At 43.3% G+C, this 20,172-nt stretch overlaps 1 protein-coding gene across 3 annotated transcripts in view; it reads left to right on the top strand.

The window, feature by feature from the left end:
* The window catches only part of hivep2a (HIVEP zinc finger 2a), a 114,708-nt gene that overhangs the window by 85,490 nt on the left and 9,046 nt on the right, over positions 1-20,172 (top strand). For all 3 annotated transcript variants that reach the window (XM_061901135.1, XM_061901136.1, XM_061901134.1), the window contains 11 exons: positions 8,697-8,745; positions 8,825-10,023; positions 10,276-12,131; positions 12,231-12,494; positions 12,590-12,758; positions 12,832-12,904; positions 12,977-14,564; positions 14,636-14,793; positions 19,499-19,674; positions 19,796-19,897; positions 19,978-20,172. The exon at positions 19,978-20,172 is cut by the window's right edge and continues 604 nt beyond it. In XM_061901135.1, the coding sequence (XP_061757119.1) occupies positions 9,027-10,023; positions 10,276-12,131; positions 12,231-12,494; positions 12,590-12,758; positions 12,832-12,904; positions 12,977-14,564; positions 14,636-14,793; positions 19,499-19,674; positions 19,796-19,897; positions 19,978-20,172 (5,578 nt within the window). In that variant the 5' untranslated portion in view covers positions 8,697-8,745; positions 8,825-9,026. The remainder of the gene's footprint in view (positions 1-8,696; positions 8,746-8,824; positions 10,024-10,275; positions 12,132-12,230; positions 12,495-12,589; positions 12,759-12,831; positions 12,905-12,976; positions 14,565-14,635; positions 14,794-19,498; positions 19,675-19,795; positions 19,898-19,977) is intronic.

Raw genomic sequence — 20,172 nt, 5'->3', positions numbered from 1 at the left:
TGAATCAAAGCAGGGGTGGTAATTGGTCTAAGCCTGGGCCCCTGGAGAGGAGGTCCAGACTGAGGCCAAGGGAAAAAACAACTCATAGCCAAAGCACACATCCCTCTTACTTGTGTGTAAGAGGGTAACATCAAAGGACATTAAAGACATTAAAATATCAGAGCCGATGCAATCAGCCACTTCTACATGCAGCTATGAATAAAAACTAAAAGAAACATATACACTGTGGTGGCGTCTGCGGTGTTCCACGCCATCGTCTGCTGGGGTGGAGGGAGCATGGCCAGAGATAGGAGCAGACCCAACAAAGCAACCAAGAGAGCCAACTGCACTCTCGGCCGCCCACTAACTTCGCCAGTGTCTAGCCCGCATGGATGAGCGAGGATGGGTCTAAGGAGACCGAGGTGTCCGGTACCTGCTCATTCAGCCGAAACACTGTGAAGCTTGTCCCTCCCGGCGCTCAGCGCTTACTCCGAAACCCTGTCTCTTCATCCGCATCTCTTCTAGTCTCTCCAGACTGACTGTGGTGTGGCAGAGACCCAGCAGCTGGTCTCCATAGCCAAAAGGGTCCCGGGAGGCAGATCCAGAAATCAGCCACACTAAACAAGCGTTTAGTGTGGCTGAAACGGGACTTAGGCTAAATAATTATTCGTTTAGGTTTTATCTGGCTTAGTGTAGACATAGCCTTACTGATGATTATCTTCAAGCCATACTTAGGGTCGAAAATGCTTCCTCCCTCTAGCGTAATGTGGCTCAGCTATGAGAGAATGAGCGCTGCCAAGTCTCCAGCAGCAGGAGTAGGCAAAAAAAGCTATGTTCAGACAAACAGTTCATGTTCTTCAATGTTCTATTCAAGTTCACAAGAACCCATTGAGGTTTAAGAACTGTTAGTAAAGATGTTTGAATCTGAATACAGCAGATATAGAAGACTGAAGAAACCATGCATTGTTTCTGAGGATTTCTAGAGCAATCTAACTAATATTATCATTTTTATTTTATTATTGAATACTGATTTATTTACTTAATTTCTTATTAATTCTTAATTTGTTTATTTTTTTCATCTTATTTTGTGTTTGAAAAAAAAAGACATTTGAGAAGATTGGAATTTTTTGAACAAAGCTTTTCTTGTGGAATACCTGATGCCAAATCTTTCCTCCAGCAGCCCCCAGGTAGATTGAGTTTGAGACCCCTGCTCTCGCTTAAAATGTCTGCTTCCCTATTACCCCATCCCTCATGCCCCTGTTGTCTCCTCAAACCCCGATAGTATAAAGAACTTCATCACTAAATGGAAACCATTAGTAAAACATTTCAATAATTTACACTGTCTAAACACAGAGTACAACAACACTGGCTGCTTAGAAACCTACACTGTGTGTTTGCGAGCGCGTTTGTATGCGTGTAGTCACATGACACCAGCAGGCATTGTGCTTATCCTGGTTTAGGAGATCAATAACTTCCTTCGTTGTCCTCAGTTTTTTATTTGTTATTCTCTGTGCTCTTCTATTGTCTGCCATATTGTACATGCTTCCTTTCCTTTGTCGTCACTTCTTTGTGCTAGGATAAAACATACGCGAGGATAAACACACACACACACTGTAAAAATAGTTTTTTACAGGATGCAAATAGACTCTCAAATTGTTTTGGTGTCTGTGGAATACCAAACAATCTAGTTGGCATGTGGCAACCTGAAAATACCACACACACAAAGCATGCTGATTGTTGTCGTCGTCACAGACAGCTGCCTCATCGTAATTGGCTGCTGGTCTTTAAGGAAGTCCCAAACATAGCGATAAGGCAGGAAGTAACCGATTACTTCCAGTATGTTTCTGTCTTTGTGTGCGCATGGAAGTCAGTGTCCCACTTCCTCAAAGGCCAGAGTAAAACATGTTAAACACGCTCCACACTGAGTAAAATCACACACCGCGTTGATTGTCATCCGGAGATGATACCAGGAGGTTGTCGAACAACTCTATACACGGCAATGTGATGGTTGCAATGGTGACACGACTTCGATGATTGTTAGCTACCTCGTCAGCAGAATTACACAACAACGTCGTAACCGATACCGAGTGGTTTATGCATGGACTGAGAGAGGATGGAATAAAATCCACATCAAGGTATGAATTGAGAATATATTTTTATTTTGCAGCTCGGTTTGCACTTTGTAGTGTGCATTACTGCCACTTACAGGTCTGGAGTAGAACTTATGATTTGTCAATCAAACAAGTCAAGTTTAGGATTGTCAGACCTTAGTAGAGGTTTGCTCTCTGTGTAGTACAAAAAAAGGTTTGAAAGTGTAAATGCTGATTTTTCCTTTGTGTGTAGGCAGAGTCTGATACACAAATAACATGGTGACATCCATACAGGACATCTGTCCTTTTTTTTGTTTGTCTTCTTCCAATTCTCTTCCCACCATCAACACGGTGTCTAGAGCTGTGCCTTTGGTACCCCAATAGAAGGTTATTGTTTTGTTGTGCTACAACTCATCAATGTTAATGTCAAATGTGCTTCATGCAGAGAAAAGACCAAACTGATGCTGATGTTCATGATTTTAGTCAGAAAGAAAAAAAAAGCTTGTGTGAAAGTTACTATTTTTAACTTGAGCATTACCTTCTGTTCTGACCTACCTACTACTTGATGTTCTTGTCAGGTGTCAGCCCACACACACACACACACACACACACACACCTACACACACACACACACATAGGATACCGGAAGCTATGTCTCTCCTACGCACTACTTGGAAGGCATGTGTATGCGTATGTATCAAGCTGTATTTAACTGTCAATCAGGCTGCACTCTGACACCATTCAGCTCTTTAATTACATCAAAGTATTATTGTCCAGGGTGTACACCGCCTTCCGCCCGATTGTAGCTGAGATAGGCGCCAGCGGCCCCAAAAGGGAATAAGCGGTAGAAAATGGATGGATGGATATTTTTGTAATACGTTGGTATTACTTCCAATGGGACCTCAATAGGACTCAGGACAAAGGTCCTGAGTAGTCCTGGGTTAAATCCTGGGCTCTGGATCTTTCTGTGTGGAGTTTGCATGTCCTCCCCGTGACCGCGTGGGTTCCCTCCGGGTACTCCGGCTTCCTCCCATCGCCAAAGACATGCACCTGGGGATAGGTTGATTGGCAACACTAAATTGGCCCTAGTGTGTGAATGTTGTGTGTCTATCTGTGTTGGCCCTGCGAGGAGGTGGCGACTTGTCCAGGGTGTACCCTGTCCTTCTGCGCGATAGTAGCTAAGATAGGCACCAGCTCCCCCCGCGAACCCATAGGGAATAAGCGGTAGAAATGGATGGATGGATGGTATTTCTGTAAATAAATGTGCTGCAAACAGTCACAGACACGAAAATATGACATCATGGGCCATTCCACCCGGTCTTTACAATTTTGTCTTTTTCCAACTATAAATTTGATATCACATGTATACAAAATCTCGAAATGTTGACTTTATTTCATTGTTTTGCAAGCTTTCTAAGCTGAAGATGACTCGTGAGCAACAGGATTAAATATAACAGGACTGAAAGTGACAGGAGTGAGTTTTTAGCATACAATTTGCAAATGCAATCTAGCTTTGTTTACCAAAGTGCTGTACATCAGAATTTCTAAATTAAAAAATAGAAGGAACAGAAACTAAGACAAAGACACAGCTAAAAAAAAACACCTAAAATAACATAAAGACATACAAATGTGGATATAAAGAATACCTGAAATAAACTGCAATAAAAACATATGGTATCAATAAAATACGAAGCTAAAACCAAATAAAATAATACACGAGCAAAAATTTTAATTAAATTAACAACTTAAAAAGTGTAAATGGCCAAAGAAAAAAGATGATTTAAAAAGAGACAGTGACCAAGACTCTCTGATATTCAAAGCCAAATAATTCCACTGATTTGGGGCAACAACAGCACGGTCACCTTTGAACTTCATTTTTGTCTTTGGCACATAGAAAAGCAAGTGCAAATACCATATTTCCTTGAATTGCCGCTAGGGCGCTAGTTAATTTAAAACCTCTTCTCACTCCTGCGCTTACCAAAGGCATGCGGTAAAGGCAAGCATGCGCTAATTATTTTAAAACCTCTTCTCACTCCGGCACTTACCAAAGGCATGCGGTAAATTTAGGCCTGCGCTTAAAAATTTGAGTGTGATTTAAGGATACCATCATGAAAAGCACATTTAATTTAAAAAAAACCAACGTTATTATAGTCTTACCTTTACTTATAAATGAAATCCATGCGCAGCTCCTTCTGATCAAAAGCATTGATAACTTGTTTATAGAAGTCTTCCTTATCTTTCTTCAGTTTTAAAAGTCTCTCTGTCTCGATGGAGATCTTCCTTTATTACCTCCTGCTTCGATTGAAAGTCCAGTTTAGAAAACCGTTTTATTTTAGATATGTAATCCTCCATGTTAAAAGTGCAAGCGAGAGGAAAATATAACTAGACGCTGCTCACTCATGGTCGGTAGGTGTGTAGCCATAGCGCGCTCTCGTTTGGGTTGCTCCCGACGTGCAGACCGCTGCTATAAGTTAGCCCGGCTTCTCACGTGTAGTGCGGGCGATGACAGAATTATCCTCGGACAACTCCCCCTCTCGTTCTGCTCCGTGGGTGATCTCTTTATCCCACCTCTGCCACCATGAGTGTCATTGTATAAATAATACACTGGGTATTTATGACTGGAACATGCTTTATTTCAGCCCGGTTGTTTACATAGCCAGCATAAGAGTAGTGGTGTTACATCCTAAAAGGTCTGTCGTGAACCCCCCGCGTCATTTCCGTTCCCAGCACTTATCACTAAACTTGATGTCACTTCTTCTGCAGCCGAGTAGTCGCAAAAAGGATCACTAACGCCCTCTAACACCAGGAGGCGGGAGTCATTTAATGACTCATATTTGACACACGCAGCTACGGTATTGTGACACTCTCTTGTGCCGGCTGAATGATTCTCTGGACCCCAGCTGTCAAGTGATACAATTATTTTTATTTTTGTGCTCTCTTTGCTTTTCAGCAATATTTAGTGAAGGCTTTTTGGCGAGCGTGTCTCTCCTTCTGGGTTTTTTCCCTTCCCGCTCATGGTCTCACATCACCCCTACCGAATCAATTTTAAACTCCTACTATATGTTTTCAAAAGTCTAAACAACCTCGCGCCAACATATCTCTCTGACCTCCTTCAGCCTTACTGCCCCTATATATATATATATATATATATATATATATATATATATATTATTATATATATATATATATATATATATATATATATATATATATATTATTATATATATATATATGTATATATATATATATATATATATATTAATTAATTTATTTATTTATATATATATATATATATATATATATATATATATATATATATATATATTAGGGCTGGGCAACGATTAAAATTTTAATCAAAGTTAATCGCACTATTTCTCCGATTAATCGCGATTAACTGCAAAGCCCAATAATGAATTCAAAAGTAGTGTGTAGTGCACCTTTATTGGAATATTCTCCCACATGAACAAAAGCGCCAAAACATGTGTTGTGCAAACACAATTTAAATCAGTCATTGTTAAACAGTAGCAGTTAAATAGCATATTTTATGAAAATCAACTCAAAAAATGTAAATACAAACATTTAAGCTTATTGCCACTGCCAGGGTATTTAAGTTATCCTGTTTGTTATGGAAAATAAATATAATCTACATACAAATCTCTGAGCCACAACCATAACATCTGAACAGGCAATTTCTGAGGTAACAGCAGAAACATTTTTTTATCAGGGATCTTATGTTTAAAAAACCTATATTATAGGTAGTGGGTTGTTTTAGGGAATTTTTGATCAAATTATCTGTAGTAGCAATATTAATAATGTTGTGTTTATTCTGCGTAGTGCACTTAAAATAATTATGACCATATCTAGGAATTGATATGATGGGAATTTTCCGATTGTTTGCTTGGTGCTTTGATAAACTGAACGCATATACATGGTACTATATTGTGACGTTATGATCCGGGGAAAAAAAGAACTACCCTACCCATCATACAACAGGAGTGCCAAGCATGCGCGGTAGCCCGGTATAGGTTGTGTCGCCATGACGGCATCTTGTATGTTGTGATATGCACGCTCTGAAAGCAAACGTTAAGAACTCAGCCAACACTCCTGGTCTGCATTATTCATAAATAGACGGACAACACATATACTCTGCTGCTTCACAGGCCGCTGGATGTAGCCGGCAAAGTACTCCCATGCTAGCTAGCCGGTCTAGCAAGCACGCGTCATTCAGTCCAAAACGGCCCGATCCATCCACATTCAGAATTGTCTGGCGGTTGTAAGTGATCCCGGAGTGACCACGCTGTAAGCCAGCCATGAAATTTGCAGAATTGTCCGGTATTTTTGCCAAATGTTCCATCTTTACCAAGAGCCCCTCGACGCCGAAGTACATCCGGGAGATGCCATCTTGTTAAGAAAAGGCGTTAACAAAATAAAAGCATGTAAACAACATACGCAAATGTGCGATAAAATAATTGTCGGCGTTAATAGATTGATGAGTTAACTCGTAATTAACGCATTAATTTCCCCACCCCTAATATATATATATATATATATATATATATATATATATTAGGGCTGCAAATCTTTGGGTGTCCCACGATTCGATTCAATATTAATTCTAGGGGTCGCGATTAGATTATATATCGATTTTTTTCGATTCAACGCGATTCTCGATTCGAAAACGACATTTTTCCGATTAATAAAGATTCTGTATTAATTCAATACACAGGATTTCAGCAGGATCTACCCCAGTCTGCTGACATGCTAGCAGAGTATATTTTTTTTTAAAAGCTTTTATAATTGTAAAGGAAAATGTGTTATCAACTGATTGCAATAATGTAAATTTGTTTAACTATTAAACGAACCAAAATTCTGACTTATTTTATCTTTGTGAAAACATTGGACACAGTGTGTTGTCAAGCTTATGAGATGCGATGCAAGTGTAAGCAACTGGGACACTATTGTTCTTTTTTTTAGTTTTTTATAAATGTCTATTATAACTTAATATTGATACTGTTGTTGATAAAATTCATTTTTGTTTCACTACTTTTGGTTTGTTCTGTGTCGTGTTTGTGTCTTATCTCAATTGCTCTGTTTATTGCAGTTCTGAGTGTTGATGGGTCAGGTTTGGTTTTTTGGAATTAGATTGCATTGATATAGTATTGCTGTGTATTGTTTTGTTGGATTGATAAAAAAAAATATATGTATATGGATATATATAATTTTTTTTAAATCGATTTAAAAAAAAATGAGAATCGATTCTGAATCGCACAACGTGAGAATCGCGATTCGTATCCGAATGTATTTAGTTACACTAGTGGATAACATATTTTATGGTTGTTTCCTTTTGACACAAACTGTTCTAGAGTTGTTGTGTACTGTGTTCGTATTACAGTAGGTATCAAATCTTGTTACGCTTGACCAATAATGTCCCAGTGGAATATATTTCAGCGTTCAGTATGCAGTAGTACTTACACTTTATTACATAACAAGTTCAGTAGCCTAGTATAGACTTAGACTTTGACAAACCTTAATGATCCACAAGGGAAGTTGTATGGTACTTAAACAGGAAGTTGATGAGGCTAAAAGAGGAAGTGGTTAAAATAGCTTGTTGGTGCACCTGCTGCTGTATGGAGACCTACAGTGCTTAGTGCACACCTCCATACCTGGACAAAGAAGAATCCAGACAACAGGTTCTACCTTTGGTCAGTGTGGAGGAAGCCTTTTAGGTTACTCAGATGCCATGTGAGGCCTCCATCAAGCCAGAATGTTAAGTTTTTGCCATCACCATCAACACACAAACACACATCAGTTATGACCCATCTTACTGCTGTTTGTGTGTGTGTGTGTGTGTGTGTGTGTGTATGCGTGCGTGTGTGTGCGCGCGCGCGTGTGTGTGCATGTGCGTGTGTGTGTGTGTGTGTTTGTGTGTGTGTGTGTGTGTGTGTGTGTGTGTGTGTGTGTGTGTGTGTGTGTGTGTGTGTGTGTGTGTGTGTGTGTGTGTGTGTGTGTGAGTGAGAGAGAGAGAACAAAACTAAAATGCAACTTCAGCAGGTGTGTGTCTGTGTGTGCTTGTCACATTTTGGTGCAGTTATTTGGAAGCTACATCCACAACACAACACTCTGGACACTGTATTAGTACACCACTAAGTGAGCAACATGATTATGTTTATATATTAGAAACACCACTAAAGACATATCTTGAAACCTATTTTTATTTTATTTTATTTTTCAGTCCGACCTTAGCATAAAAAAGTGAGGAGGTGAAGGTGCTGGAAGGGCTGATTTCTGCTCTACAATTGCCTTTTTGGCCGCCCACAGACATGATGACACGCCAGCGTCACTTCCGCCGTGCTATTTATACCAACCTTTGTGTCTTTTTAGGAACAGCGTGGGTATGCTGTGCACCAATGAGTCATTGAGTGGAGGAAGGGAGTTAGAGAAGGAGGTGGGTGGGCGGGGGAAGTGGCGGAACAGGCAAAAGCACAGATGGATGCTCAAAAAAATAACGAGGCAGAGACGCCAACGTTTGCAAAGTGGTTTTTGACAACATAATGAGTCTTTGTGAGGTGACATACTGTTGTCATTAGGAACATTTGTAAAGTAAATATCTTGTTTTGTTCATTGCAGGTGCCAGTAAGAGTTGAAGCCTCAAAAGATCTACAAGCACATCAAACAAGTTAGTATTGAAACCAGCTAGCTATAACTTTGAAATTATTTCCACAATTTCACATTTCTTCTTGTTCTTCCCCGCCCAGATCAACCTTTAAATGAACTGAAGTTAAAAAAAAAGACAACATGGGAAAAGGAAACATCTGACCTTTTCTATCTCCAAGCAAAGTATTTCAACAATGGCAGGCGTCAGATGTTTGGTCAGCATGGCTGGTAGATTTAGGACTTGGTAAACCTCTAGGAGTCATCCTCCCATCTCCGTCTGCTGCCCCTTCACGCTTCTCCCCAATGGAAGCTCGCAAGTCGGCTGCTGATGAGCAGAAATGCCCAAGAAAGGACACGGTCACGGAGAAGACCCCTCTGCAAAGAAAATGGGCATCTGAGCCTTCGGCGACTGCCAAACAAAGCACTTTTGCTGATCCTGGGGCACAACACTGCGAGAGTTTGCCGTGCGGCGCCAACACAGTATCAGCTCCCCGACACAAGTACTCAATCACAGGGAATTCTGGGAAAGTGCAATCTGGACCCTCTGCCATTAGTGCAGTAGGAGGCCAACTATCTCAAGATTGCCAAGGGTCCTTTGCACAGGGCTTTCCAGGGGGCTACTCCTACCAGCTGGGCCAGCCTTACCCTCAACATCCCCAGACTGAGCGCTTTCTCTCGGGAGCCAAACCTCAACCAGGACTAGAGCCACACGCCTGGCCCTTTGTGGGTCAGCTGCCTTCAGATGATATGTACCCCATAGGACACCCAGGACACACTCACTCTCATGGAGCTGGGGCGAGGGCAGAGAGGTTCTCCCGGCAAAAATCTCCCAGTTTACCTAGCTCTTTCAGAACATATTCACAGTCAGGATCGGCGCCAGGAGAAGAGGTCTACAGAAAAAAAGAGCACAAGGCCAAAAAACCCGGAAAGTATATTTGTTACTACTGTGGCCGTGCCTGCGCCAAACCAAGCGTCCTGAAGAAGCACATCCGCTCCCACACGGGCGAAAGACCGTACCCTTGTGTTCCCTGTGGCTTTTCTTTCAAAACCAAGAGCAATCTTTATAAACACCGCAAGTCCCACGCTCACGCCATCAAGGCCGGACTTGTTCCCTTTTCAGACCTTGTCATGTCCCGCAGCAGGGATATGGACCAGGCGTCTCCAGTGGGTGAGGCGGAGGTCCACTCTGATGGAGAACAGAGCACCGACACAGACGAGGAAGTTGTGGAAGGGTCCACCATGCTGATGGACAAAGACGGATCCACCACACAGATCTGCTATGAAGTTGACAAGACTACAGGTAAAATGTTGTTTGTCTCTTAAAGAAATAAAATATTATGACATACTTTGTTTGCAACTTCCTGTTTGCATTTGTAAACAAAAAAACGCATTAGTAATCGTTGTCGCATCTCATTTCATATAAAAAATGTGTCGTTAGATTCAGGTTGCGCACATGGGTATTCCCACACAAAGAACTAGGACTTGGTTTTATTGGTTACGTCACACTTGTGCTCTTACATGTGCACCATGTTCTCCTTGTATTTGTGGCTAGGTGGTGCAGAGCCAGCCTATGCAGACTCAGCGGAAGATCAGTTTGTGGGCTCCATTAAAGTGCCTATCCTTATTGTTCCCAAGTCTGGAGGCGTCTCGTCCACAGGGATGGAGTGCCTGCCTTTCCAGGACATTAAAGGTTCCCACGCCATGATGATGTCGCTGGCTGGGAGAAGAGGACGTTCACTGGACGATTCCCAGTCAATCAAGCCAAGTTTGGCCCTGAGACTGCATGACAAGAAAGGCCAGGATTCTGACTCTGCTGCCTCCCAGTCATTGAACCTCCTCAGTCCTCACAGCAAAGGCAGCACAGACTCAGGCTACTTTTCACGATCCGAGAGTGCTGAGCAACAGATCAGCCCTCCAAATACAAACGTTAAAACATATGAGGAGATTATGTTTGGTCGGACCTGGTATTACCGCCCCAACTCCAGATCAAGGGAGTCTATCAATGTGGCAATGGCTGGGGCAGACGTTAGAAGCCTGGCTAGCCTCAAACAACCTGGTGTAGTTCTGGACTTGGGAAAGATCTCTGAGGATCATATCTGTTTTAGGGGGAACATCGGGATGTCTGGAGATTCTAAACATTATCCGACTGGCCCGAGTCAGAGCAGTACGGGACTTCTAGAGCCTCCATCAGATTCTGGTCACCTAATCAGGAGCAACTCCATGCCGACGTCATCTCCTCCAAACCTTAGCCTTCCTCCAGGAATACGAGGCAGCCATTCCTTCGATGAAATGATGACATCGGATGATGTGTTTTACCCACCTGGACTGCGTCGACTCCGAAGACAAGCTGCAATTGAACTTTCAGCCCACGAAGCACACATAGGAGATGCTGAGGGCTATGGACATATGCCTAAGAACTTCACTTCATCCCTTGCTAAAAAGATCAATGAGCGCAGTCCTGCAGTCCCAGACCATCATGCCTGTACTGCGTATGGCACTAAAGTAAGCATGTCTGATATAGCCACCAGAAAGAGGAGGAAAGAGACAAGTGTTGGGGATGAAGAAGACAGTCCTGGTCACTGTGACAGTAGTTGTAGTGGCTCAGTCGAGATATCCGGAGACTACGGCAGTTTTGACGGCTCCAGAGCCACCCCAACAGGGAAGGGCTCTCTTCACAGTGCTCACAGCCAGTCAGACAGCTTTGACACCTGTGCGAGCATGTGCTCAGAGGACATAGCTTTATTCACTGACGCTGAATGCAGGAAGGCAGCTGGAAACGTCATATCAGTCATCCAGCACACCAACTCTGTCAGTCGGCCAAATTCCTTTGAGAAGTCAGAGTCCTTCGAGCAGTCAGGTTATCATCCCTCAGCCCCATCTAGCCAGTATTCTGAACAGTCTGACTCTGACATTTTTGAAGATGCTTTGAGTCCAGAGTCGGCCCTGCTGAGGACAGAGAGCATGGATCAGCAGCCACAGAGTGACAGTGACTTGGCTTCCTTCTCATCTTCATCAGCAGCAGCTTCACCCGGGCAGCCTTATCACATCCCGCACAAACTTGTCCGTCAACCCAACATCCAAGTTCCCGAGATCAGGGTGACGGACGAGAAAGATGGAGAAGCTTCAATGGCCAAGGATCAGCAGAAGCATCAACCCCACGTAGAAGAATTCCAGCTGCCACAGAGAAGCGACACACTGGCACAAATGCCTTCAGAAAAGCTCCCCCCAAAGAAGAAGAGATTGCGTCTTGCTGACATAGACCACTCGTCCGGGGAATCCAGCTTTGAGTCCACTTGTACCAGCCTGTCTCGCAGCCCAAGTCAGGAGAGCAATTTGTCCCACTCCTCTTCCTTCTCTATGTCTTTTGACAGGGACGAAGGTCTCAAGTCGGTGTCACCCACCAAACAGGTACTTGTTCACCTTATCCATTTCCACTGATCCAAAATTGCACCAAACCGTTATATTTTAATGTTGTGATTTGAAACGTATGATATTTGTGTGATTAAGACCCAGGAGGACTGTGCCTCGGTGGGGGGAGGTAAACCATCTGAGTTCCTGACCGTGCCCGGTAGTGGTCATTCCATCCACCAACAACAGAGGGAGATGCGCAGGTCCTCGTCAGAACAGACGCCATACTCTCTTCCTTCGGACTTGCCAGAAATGCGCAGCAAGTCCTTCGATTATGGAAGCTTGTCACCCTCCAGACAGGGAGAGCTCTACACCAGTGGCTCGGGCTTAAAGGAGCGCCGCCGTGGCTATCTTGTCCGTCAGGTAGAACAAGGGATTGTTTTGTTTGACCCTTGACTAGTCACTCAGTTATTGCTTGAAATCTTAAAAACATGTCATTAACTCATCAACTTATACAGGCTTCACTGAGCGTATATCCAGAGGCAGTCACCCAGGAACTGGCAGTGTCTGAGCTGTCAATAAAACAGGAGAGCGTTGAGCAAGGGGTGTGGCCTGGCCTGATAGGGCCAGCACATAGCATCAGCGACGCAGCTGGTAGAACCAAGAGAGTTGGCAACTCTGCTGGTGGTAAGTTTTGTAAACAGACCTGAGATGTTTGTTGTAAAACTCTAGTCATCATGATTTAATTTTGCTGTCATAGGAGTTCACCAGCAGCATGTCCTCCAACAGAGCATCAGTGAAGATAGTCTGCAAGACGAGCCTCACTATCCCAGGTCGGTCTTAGGTCATAAAACAGATTTTGACTTTGATTTCTGCAAAGACTTAATCTTTTATTTTTTAATTAGCTCCCAGCAACATCAACACCTGGTTCAGGGATCCTCATCTGAAGGAGAACATCCAGTCCATGTGATCATGAATAAAGAAGTAATCCAACAGAAGTTTATCTCTTGCCAGCAGTCTGCTGTGTTCCATAATAAGGAGGCCAGTCAGACATCAAGACAGCAGCTAACTCTGCAGGCATCCAACGCCCAATCGCCGAGCGGCCTGCATGGACACATAACACTCCACAAACTTACCCAAGATAAGCTGTCCCATGACAGTCAATCAGAACCTTCTTCCTTATTCAATCAGCAAAACCTGGTCTCTTATTCATTCAAATACTCCCTCCCCAACTCCAAGACCACCTCTATGCCGCTACAGCAGATCCAACCCATCTTTGCCACCCAGAACCCTGCCCCCACTACCTCTTTGTCTGGTCTGGTTGTTCCTGTGCGGATACAAACCGACGTGCCATCCTTTGGTAGTGTTATGTATACCAGTGTTAGCCAGCTTATAGTGCACAGTCAGATGCCAGGCTTAGTTGGACAGAGCAGCATCAGTGACATGTCCCTTCAAGGTGGCGCTGTGACTGTCAGCCAATCGCCTGAGAGGCTCGGACAAGGTCCGAGCAGAGCAGGTTTCCACCTATCACACTTCCTGGGTCAGACAGATGGAATTGTGCTGCGCTCTCCACAATGGAGGTTTCCAGATTCTGGTCCTAACACAGGAATTCCTCTGACGCTAACATCAGGTACCGTATCCACCACGGACCCCTCAGGGTGCAGCATGGGAGGCAGTAAGAGGATGCTTTCTCCTGCCAGCTCCTTGGAGATGTTCTTTGTGACCAAGCAGCAGAAAAGGGTAAAGGAAGAGAGGATGTTTGGGCAGATGGTGAAGGAGATGAGCGCTGTCGAGCTGAGTGGAACCAATGGCATTAACAAGCCAGAAAAGAGTGAAGATGACTGTGAGAGGATGTCTTCTTCTCCCCCGCTGGGCACTTTCCCAGCTTCCAACACAATTGCCATTCCAGTCCGTTCTTCTGCACCCCATCAGCCTGACATGCCCTGCCCAGAGAGTTTTACCCCTCCTCTCCAGATTGTCACTGACTTTTCTCCTGCTTCATGCAACCGAGACTCTCCTGAAGAGCTTGATGTGGACGAGTCTAACATCAGCCCCCAAACATCCATGATCTCCTCCAATGGAGAAGATGCTGACACCTACAAGGAGCCCACAGCCAGTGAAGTCCCAACAAGCAGCCAAAGGCCAGAAACGTCTAGAGCAGCGGGCCAGGCATTGCTGCTTACCGACATGGCCAACGTCCAGCAGTTTTTTCAGTTTCCAAGTCTGCGAACCATCAGCCGGGTTAGCTGGTGCTTCCTGAACTACACCAAGCCCAACAGCAGTCAAGCTGCCTTGGGAAGTTCCATCTACAGCTCATGGTGTGTGAGCTCCTACAACCCGAACCCTCTCAACTTGAGCACAAAGGCTGCGCTAGCCATGCTGAGGTCCAAACAGAGGACGAATACCCACCACCTGTACACCACGGCCGCCATGGCACCGCCCAGCTCAGGGAAGCTTGTGTCCTCTGTTGCATGGAAGTTGCGATTTGATCAGGTATGCTCCACACATTTCAACAGTCATGTGAGAGACTACATCCAAAGACATACTCCTTATTATTGTGGCAGCTGAAGCCAGAACTGATGCCAGTCAATGTCAGAAATTTTGGAAGGAAGATGAAGGGCGTAGCCTCATGGGAGCGGTCCAAAGAGGAGCATGTGGACAAGGACGTCTCCATCAAGCCAACCTCCACCGAACCAACACGCATCAAGATCTTCGAAGGCGGGTAGGTCCAACACATTGACATAAAATCAATGAAATATCTACTCTAATTATTATTTCCTCATCTTTACTGCAAAATATTTTTGCAAAAACTTTGAAACATCTACATTAAGCCCAACATTTTTGCAACGTTTTCTTTTGTAAGTGATCCAGGACTGTGTCAAAACACTCACATGGTATTGCAGCCGTATTGTGTCCTGTCCACTGTCGTAGGTTCACATTCAGCTGACATCGGCCGAGTTCATAAATTGATGCAGCGTTAGAGTGAATGCTAGCCTTTGACCATACAAGAAGCATTTTAAGAGACCCGATGGTGCTTGACACGGTTTCTAAAGTCTTTTTCATGACTCAAGTCCACATCTCTCCCTTATGACATACATCCTCCACAGAAGAACATGTCCAAAAGGGAATTTGATTATATAAGCAAATGCTCATTGGAGCATTCGAGATTATTCCTGCCAACTGTTTTTATTGGTGGGTAGGCCCACTATGACCAGAGGTGGGTAGAGTGGCCAGAAATTGTACTCAAGTAAGAGTACTGTTACTTTAGAGATTTATTACTCAAGAAAAGTAAGGAGTAGTCACTCAAATATTTACTTGAGTAAAAGTAAAAAGTATGTTGTGAAAAAACTACTCAAAAATTGCACAAAAACATAAAAATAGCAATGAGCAAATTCAGAGCCAGGAATATCTCTTAAGCAACTAAAACAATAATATATATTAAATAATAGTTCATTAAAATAAAAAAAAATTAAGGCACATTGAGCCACAATAACTTAACAGCACCATAGGCTCAGTAGGCCTTGATTGATTGATTGATTGATTGATTGAAACTTGTATTAGTAGATTGCACAGAACAGTACATATTCCGTACAATTGACCACTAAATGGTAACACCCCAATAAGTTTTTCAACGTTTATCAATTACTTAATAAATGACCAAGTCGAGGTGATCTACCTCATATATATATATACATACACACACATATCATATATACACACACATGTATGCAAGATGGCGACACTGCGGAGCTCTTGCTAAAGATGGAACATTTGGCGGAAATGCCGGACAGTTCTGCAGACTTCATGGCTGGCTCGCATCGTGGTCACTCCGTGATCACGTACGACCGCCAGACACTTCTGGATATGGACATACCGGGCCGTTTTGGACTGATAGACGCGGGCGTGCTAAACATGCTAACTAGCATGGGGATACATCGGCGGCTACATCCAGCGGCCTGTGAAGCAGCGGAGTCTAGTAGCAGCGGGGGCCGTCTACGGAGCAGACGCCAGCGGTGTGATCGGAAACGCGGATGTCGAGCGGGGCTAAAAACAAAGCAGAAGGCTAATCCCCACAGAACACCACTTCCCTCCACCCTGAAGACGGATTTAGATGGAAAATGCGAGACTACTGGTCTGGGTAAGGAGTCAGTTAAATTAGAACAAGTTTTTTCTGCTTTGAGTGTTTCAGAGTTGGACATGTGTTTTACTGAGGTGGCTAACTATGATGCGTGCAGTTTATCAAAGCAACAAACAAACAATCGGAAAATCCACCTTACTGAGGTGGCTAACTATGATGCGTGCAGTTTATCAAAGCAACAAACAAACAATCGGAAAATCCCCGTTACTGAGGAGGCTAACCATGATGTGTGCAGTTTATCAAAGCAACAATCAAACAATCGGAACATTCCCGTCGTATCAATTCCTAGATATGGTCATAATTATACTGAATGCACTGGGCATAATAAACACAACATTATTAATATTGCTACTACGGATAATTTGATCAAAAATTCCCTAAAACAGCCCACTACCTATAATGTAGGTTTTTTAAACATAAGATCATTGTCTCCCAAAACGTTGTTAGTTAATGATATTATCAGAGACAACAATCTTAACGTCATCGGTCTCAGCGAAACCTGGCTTAAACCAAACGACTTTTTTGCGCTAAATGAGGCATGTCCTCCTAACTTTACACATGCGCATATTGCCCGTCCGCTTAAAAGGGGTGGGGGGGTCGCACTAATATACAACGAAAACTTTAACCTTAGTCCTAACATAAATAATAAATATAAATCGTTTGAGGTGCTTACTATGAGGTCTGTCACACCGCTGCCTCTACACCTGGCTGTTATCTACCGCCCCCCAGGGCCCTGTTCGGACTTTATCAATGAATTCTCAGAGTTCGTTGCTGATCTAGTGACACACGCCGATAATATAATCATAATGGGGGACTTTAATATCCATATGAATACCCCATCGGACCCACCGTGCGTAGCGCTCCAGAGTATAATTGATAGCTGTGGTCTCACACAAATAATAAATGAACCCACGCATCGCAACGGTAATACGATAGACCTAGTGCTTGTCAGGGGTATCACCGCTTCCAAAGTTACGATACTCCCGTATACTAAAGTATTGTCCGATCATTACCTTATAAAATTCGAGGTTCAGACGCATATCTATATATATATACACACACACATGTACATATACACATTTATATATACAGTATATAATTTATATTTATTTATTTTGCCGTTTTTGTTGACATGTTAAAGGTGTTTTAATGAATATACATGCATGTTTAACACATAGATTCCTATCTTTCATGAAGACAAGAATATAAGTTGGTGTATTACCTGATTCTGATGAGTTGCATTGATTGGAATCAGACGTACACGTTTTCAAATGGAGGAGAAAAAAAGTTCCTCTTTTCTGTCCAATACCACATGAAAGTCGTTGGTTTTTGGCATCTTATTTGTCCACCTTCCATATTCGTTTTTATACACTTTACAAGAAATACATTGGTAACAAACTCCGTAGCTTGCTAGCTTGTTTACGCTGGCTTTCGGACTCTTATTTTGTTAGCGCAGGCGCGATGGAACGGCACTTTTATTGTGAAGACAGAAACTGTGCGATCAGTCTTTAGGCTTTTGACGGGAAGTACGGTTGAAATAAAAAGTGTCTTTTTTCCTTTACACTTTTGATTGATTTATTGAAACTTTTTTTAGTAGATTGCACAGTACAGTACATAATCCGTACAATTGACCACTAAATGGTAACACCCGAATACGTTTTCAACTTGTTTAAGTTGGGTCATGTGACCGCCTGGCTCTGTTTGATTGGTCCAACGTCACCAGTGACTGCATGTGATTGGTGAAACGCAGGCATGCGTATCCTACGTTGAAGCTCTGTCATAAACCAAAACAAACATTAACAGATCGAGAAACAAAAGTAGCGAGTAGCGAGCTGAATGTAGATAAATGGAGCGGAGTAAATATACTCAAGTAAAAGTAAAAGTATGTTGCATAAAAACTACTCGTAGAAGTACAATTTATCCCAAAAGTTACTCAAGTAAATGTAACGGAGTAAATGTAGCGCGTTACCACCCACCTCTGACTATGACCAACAAAAATAAACAAATAAATTCAGCCGCAAAAAAGCTCTTCAAACAGAGAACAGGACACAAGACTATGCACACATAAACAAGGCGTGTTGAACTGCACTGTTAAAAAAAATCAATCAATCAATCAATGTTTATTTATATAGCCCCAAATCACAAATGTCTCAAAGGACTGCACAAATCATTACGACTACAACATCCTCGGAAGAACCCACAAAAGGGCAAGGAAAACTCACACCCAGTGGGCAGGGAGAATTCACATCCAGTGGGACGCCAGTGACAATGCTGACTATGAGAAACCTTGGAGAGGACCTCAGATGTGGGCAACCCCCCCCCCTCTAGGGGACCGAAAGCAATGGATGTCGAGCGGGTCTAACATGATACTGTGAAAGTTCAATCCATAGTGGCTCCAAGACAGCAGCGAGAGTCCCGTCCACAGGAAACCATCTCAAGCGGATCAGCAGCGTAGAGATGTCCCCAACCGATACAGGCGCTGTTAAAAAAAATCCTATGGTAAAAATTCGCCAGGATTTTACCTTTAAAATTTACGTGATTCTTTACACTGAAAACAGTACCACTTTTAAAAAATATTTTGATAAAAAACTGGCATCTCATTCACCATAGTTTTACCTTAAAATCTACAGTGTTTTTTTTTACACTGAAAACAGTACCTCTTTTATTTTTAAGGAAAATTTCTGGAGACTGATCTGCTAGTTTTGTTTTACGAAAAAATTTACATTTGTTTTTAAAGTTTTTCAAGCACGCAGGAAGTAAATGTTGGAAACACAATAAGATGGAGTCTTTTGTGTCCCAGGAACGTGTCACCACCATGATGCTCGCGTCCAAGACGAGTCATTATTCATATTCAAAGTTATTGCAACTGCGCGCACTTCTTACATCTCACGTCTTCTCACATCTGTCCAAAGACAACCACGTTCTGGCACTCGTCAATGCACCTGACGTGTCCTTGGACGTTGCGCCGCTTGTTACCTGCCAGCCAGACAGGAAATGGCTTTGTGAGTCAGTCACAGAAAGGAGACCAGAGGAACCGGCCTTATTGTTCTGGATGTTTCACATTTACCAGAACTGGACTAACATTTCCACCAATGACACAGGGGGCCTTTACGTTACAACTTTTAGATGCATGCTGACATTTTGCATTAAATCAGAATTACATCTTGGAAGGAAACATCTTTAAATTCATGGCTTTATCTCCCTGAGAAAGGAAGAAGAACGAGAGAAGGAAACTTGTGTGACTGCTAAAGTAAATTCAAGTTACTCAATGACTGTGCTTGACTTCCAGGTACAAGTCCAACGAGGACTACGTGTACGTGCGTGGGCGGGGTCGAGGGAAATACATCTGCGAGGAATGTGGAATTCGCTGCAAGAAGCCCAGCATGCTGAAGAAACACATAAGAACGCACACCGACGTGCGGCCCTACGTATGCAAGTTCTGCAATTTTGCCTTCAAGACCAAAGGTGGGGCTTACTTCTCCTGTTTCCACTGTATATGACACATTAAATACTTTACTGTGTGTGGTTGTTTGTGTGTGTGCGTGCGTGCATGCATGCGTGTGTGTGTGTGTGTGCGTGCATGCAGGAAACCTGACCAAGCACATGAAGTCCAAAGCTCATCTGAAGAAGTGTCTGGAGTTAGGCATGACCATGTCCTCTATGGAGGACATAGAGGCAGAGAACGCAGGTACAAAATGTCACCAAGCATCCGCCGTGTCCGTAATATGATGATCACTCAGCTAAAAGACACTTTTGTATGTCTTGTAGATACGGGCGAGGAAGGTCTGAGCTCGTCGGACAAGATGGCAGTGCACCAGTTCTCTGATGCAGACGACTCTGAGGGCGGCGAGGACGACGGGGATGACGACGAAGACGATGAGGACGACGATTATGACGGGGACGCCACCCCCAAGACGTGCTCGCGCTCCACCAGCCCGCAACCTTACGCCCTGCCGTCCTTGT

This window comes from Nerophis ophidion, linkage group LG05, assembly GCF_033978795.1.
Source record: "Nerophis ophidion isolate RoL-2023_Sa linkage group LG05, RoL_Noph_v1.0, whole genome shotgun sequence".
Taxonomy (NCBI): domain Eukaryota; kingdom Metazoa; phylum Chordata; class Actinopteri; order Syngnathiformes; family Syngnathidae; genus Nerophis; species Nerophis ophidion.
The sequence above is the reverse complement of the archived record's forward strand: the minus strand, read 5'-3'. Positions and strand labels throughout refer to the sequence as shown.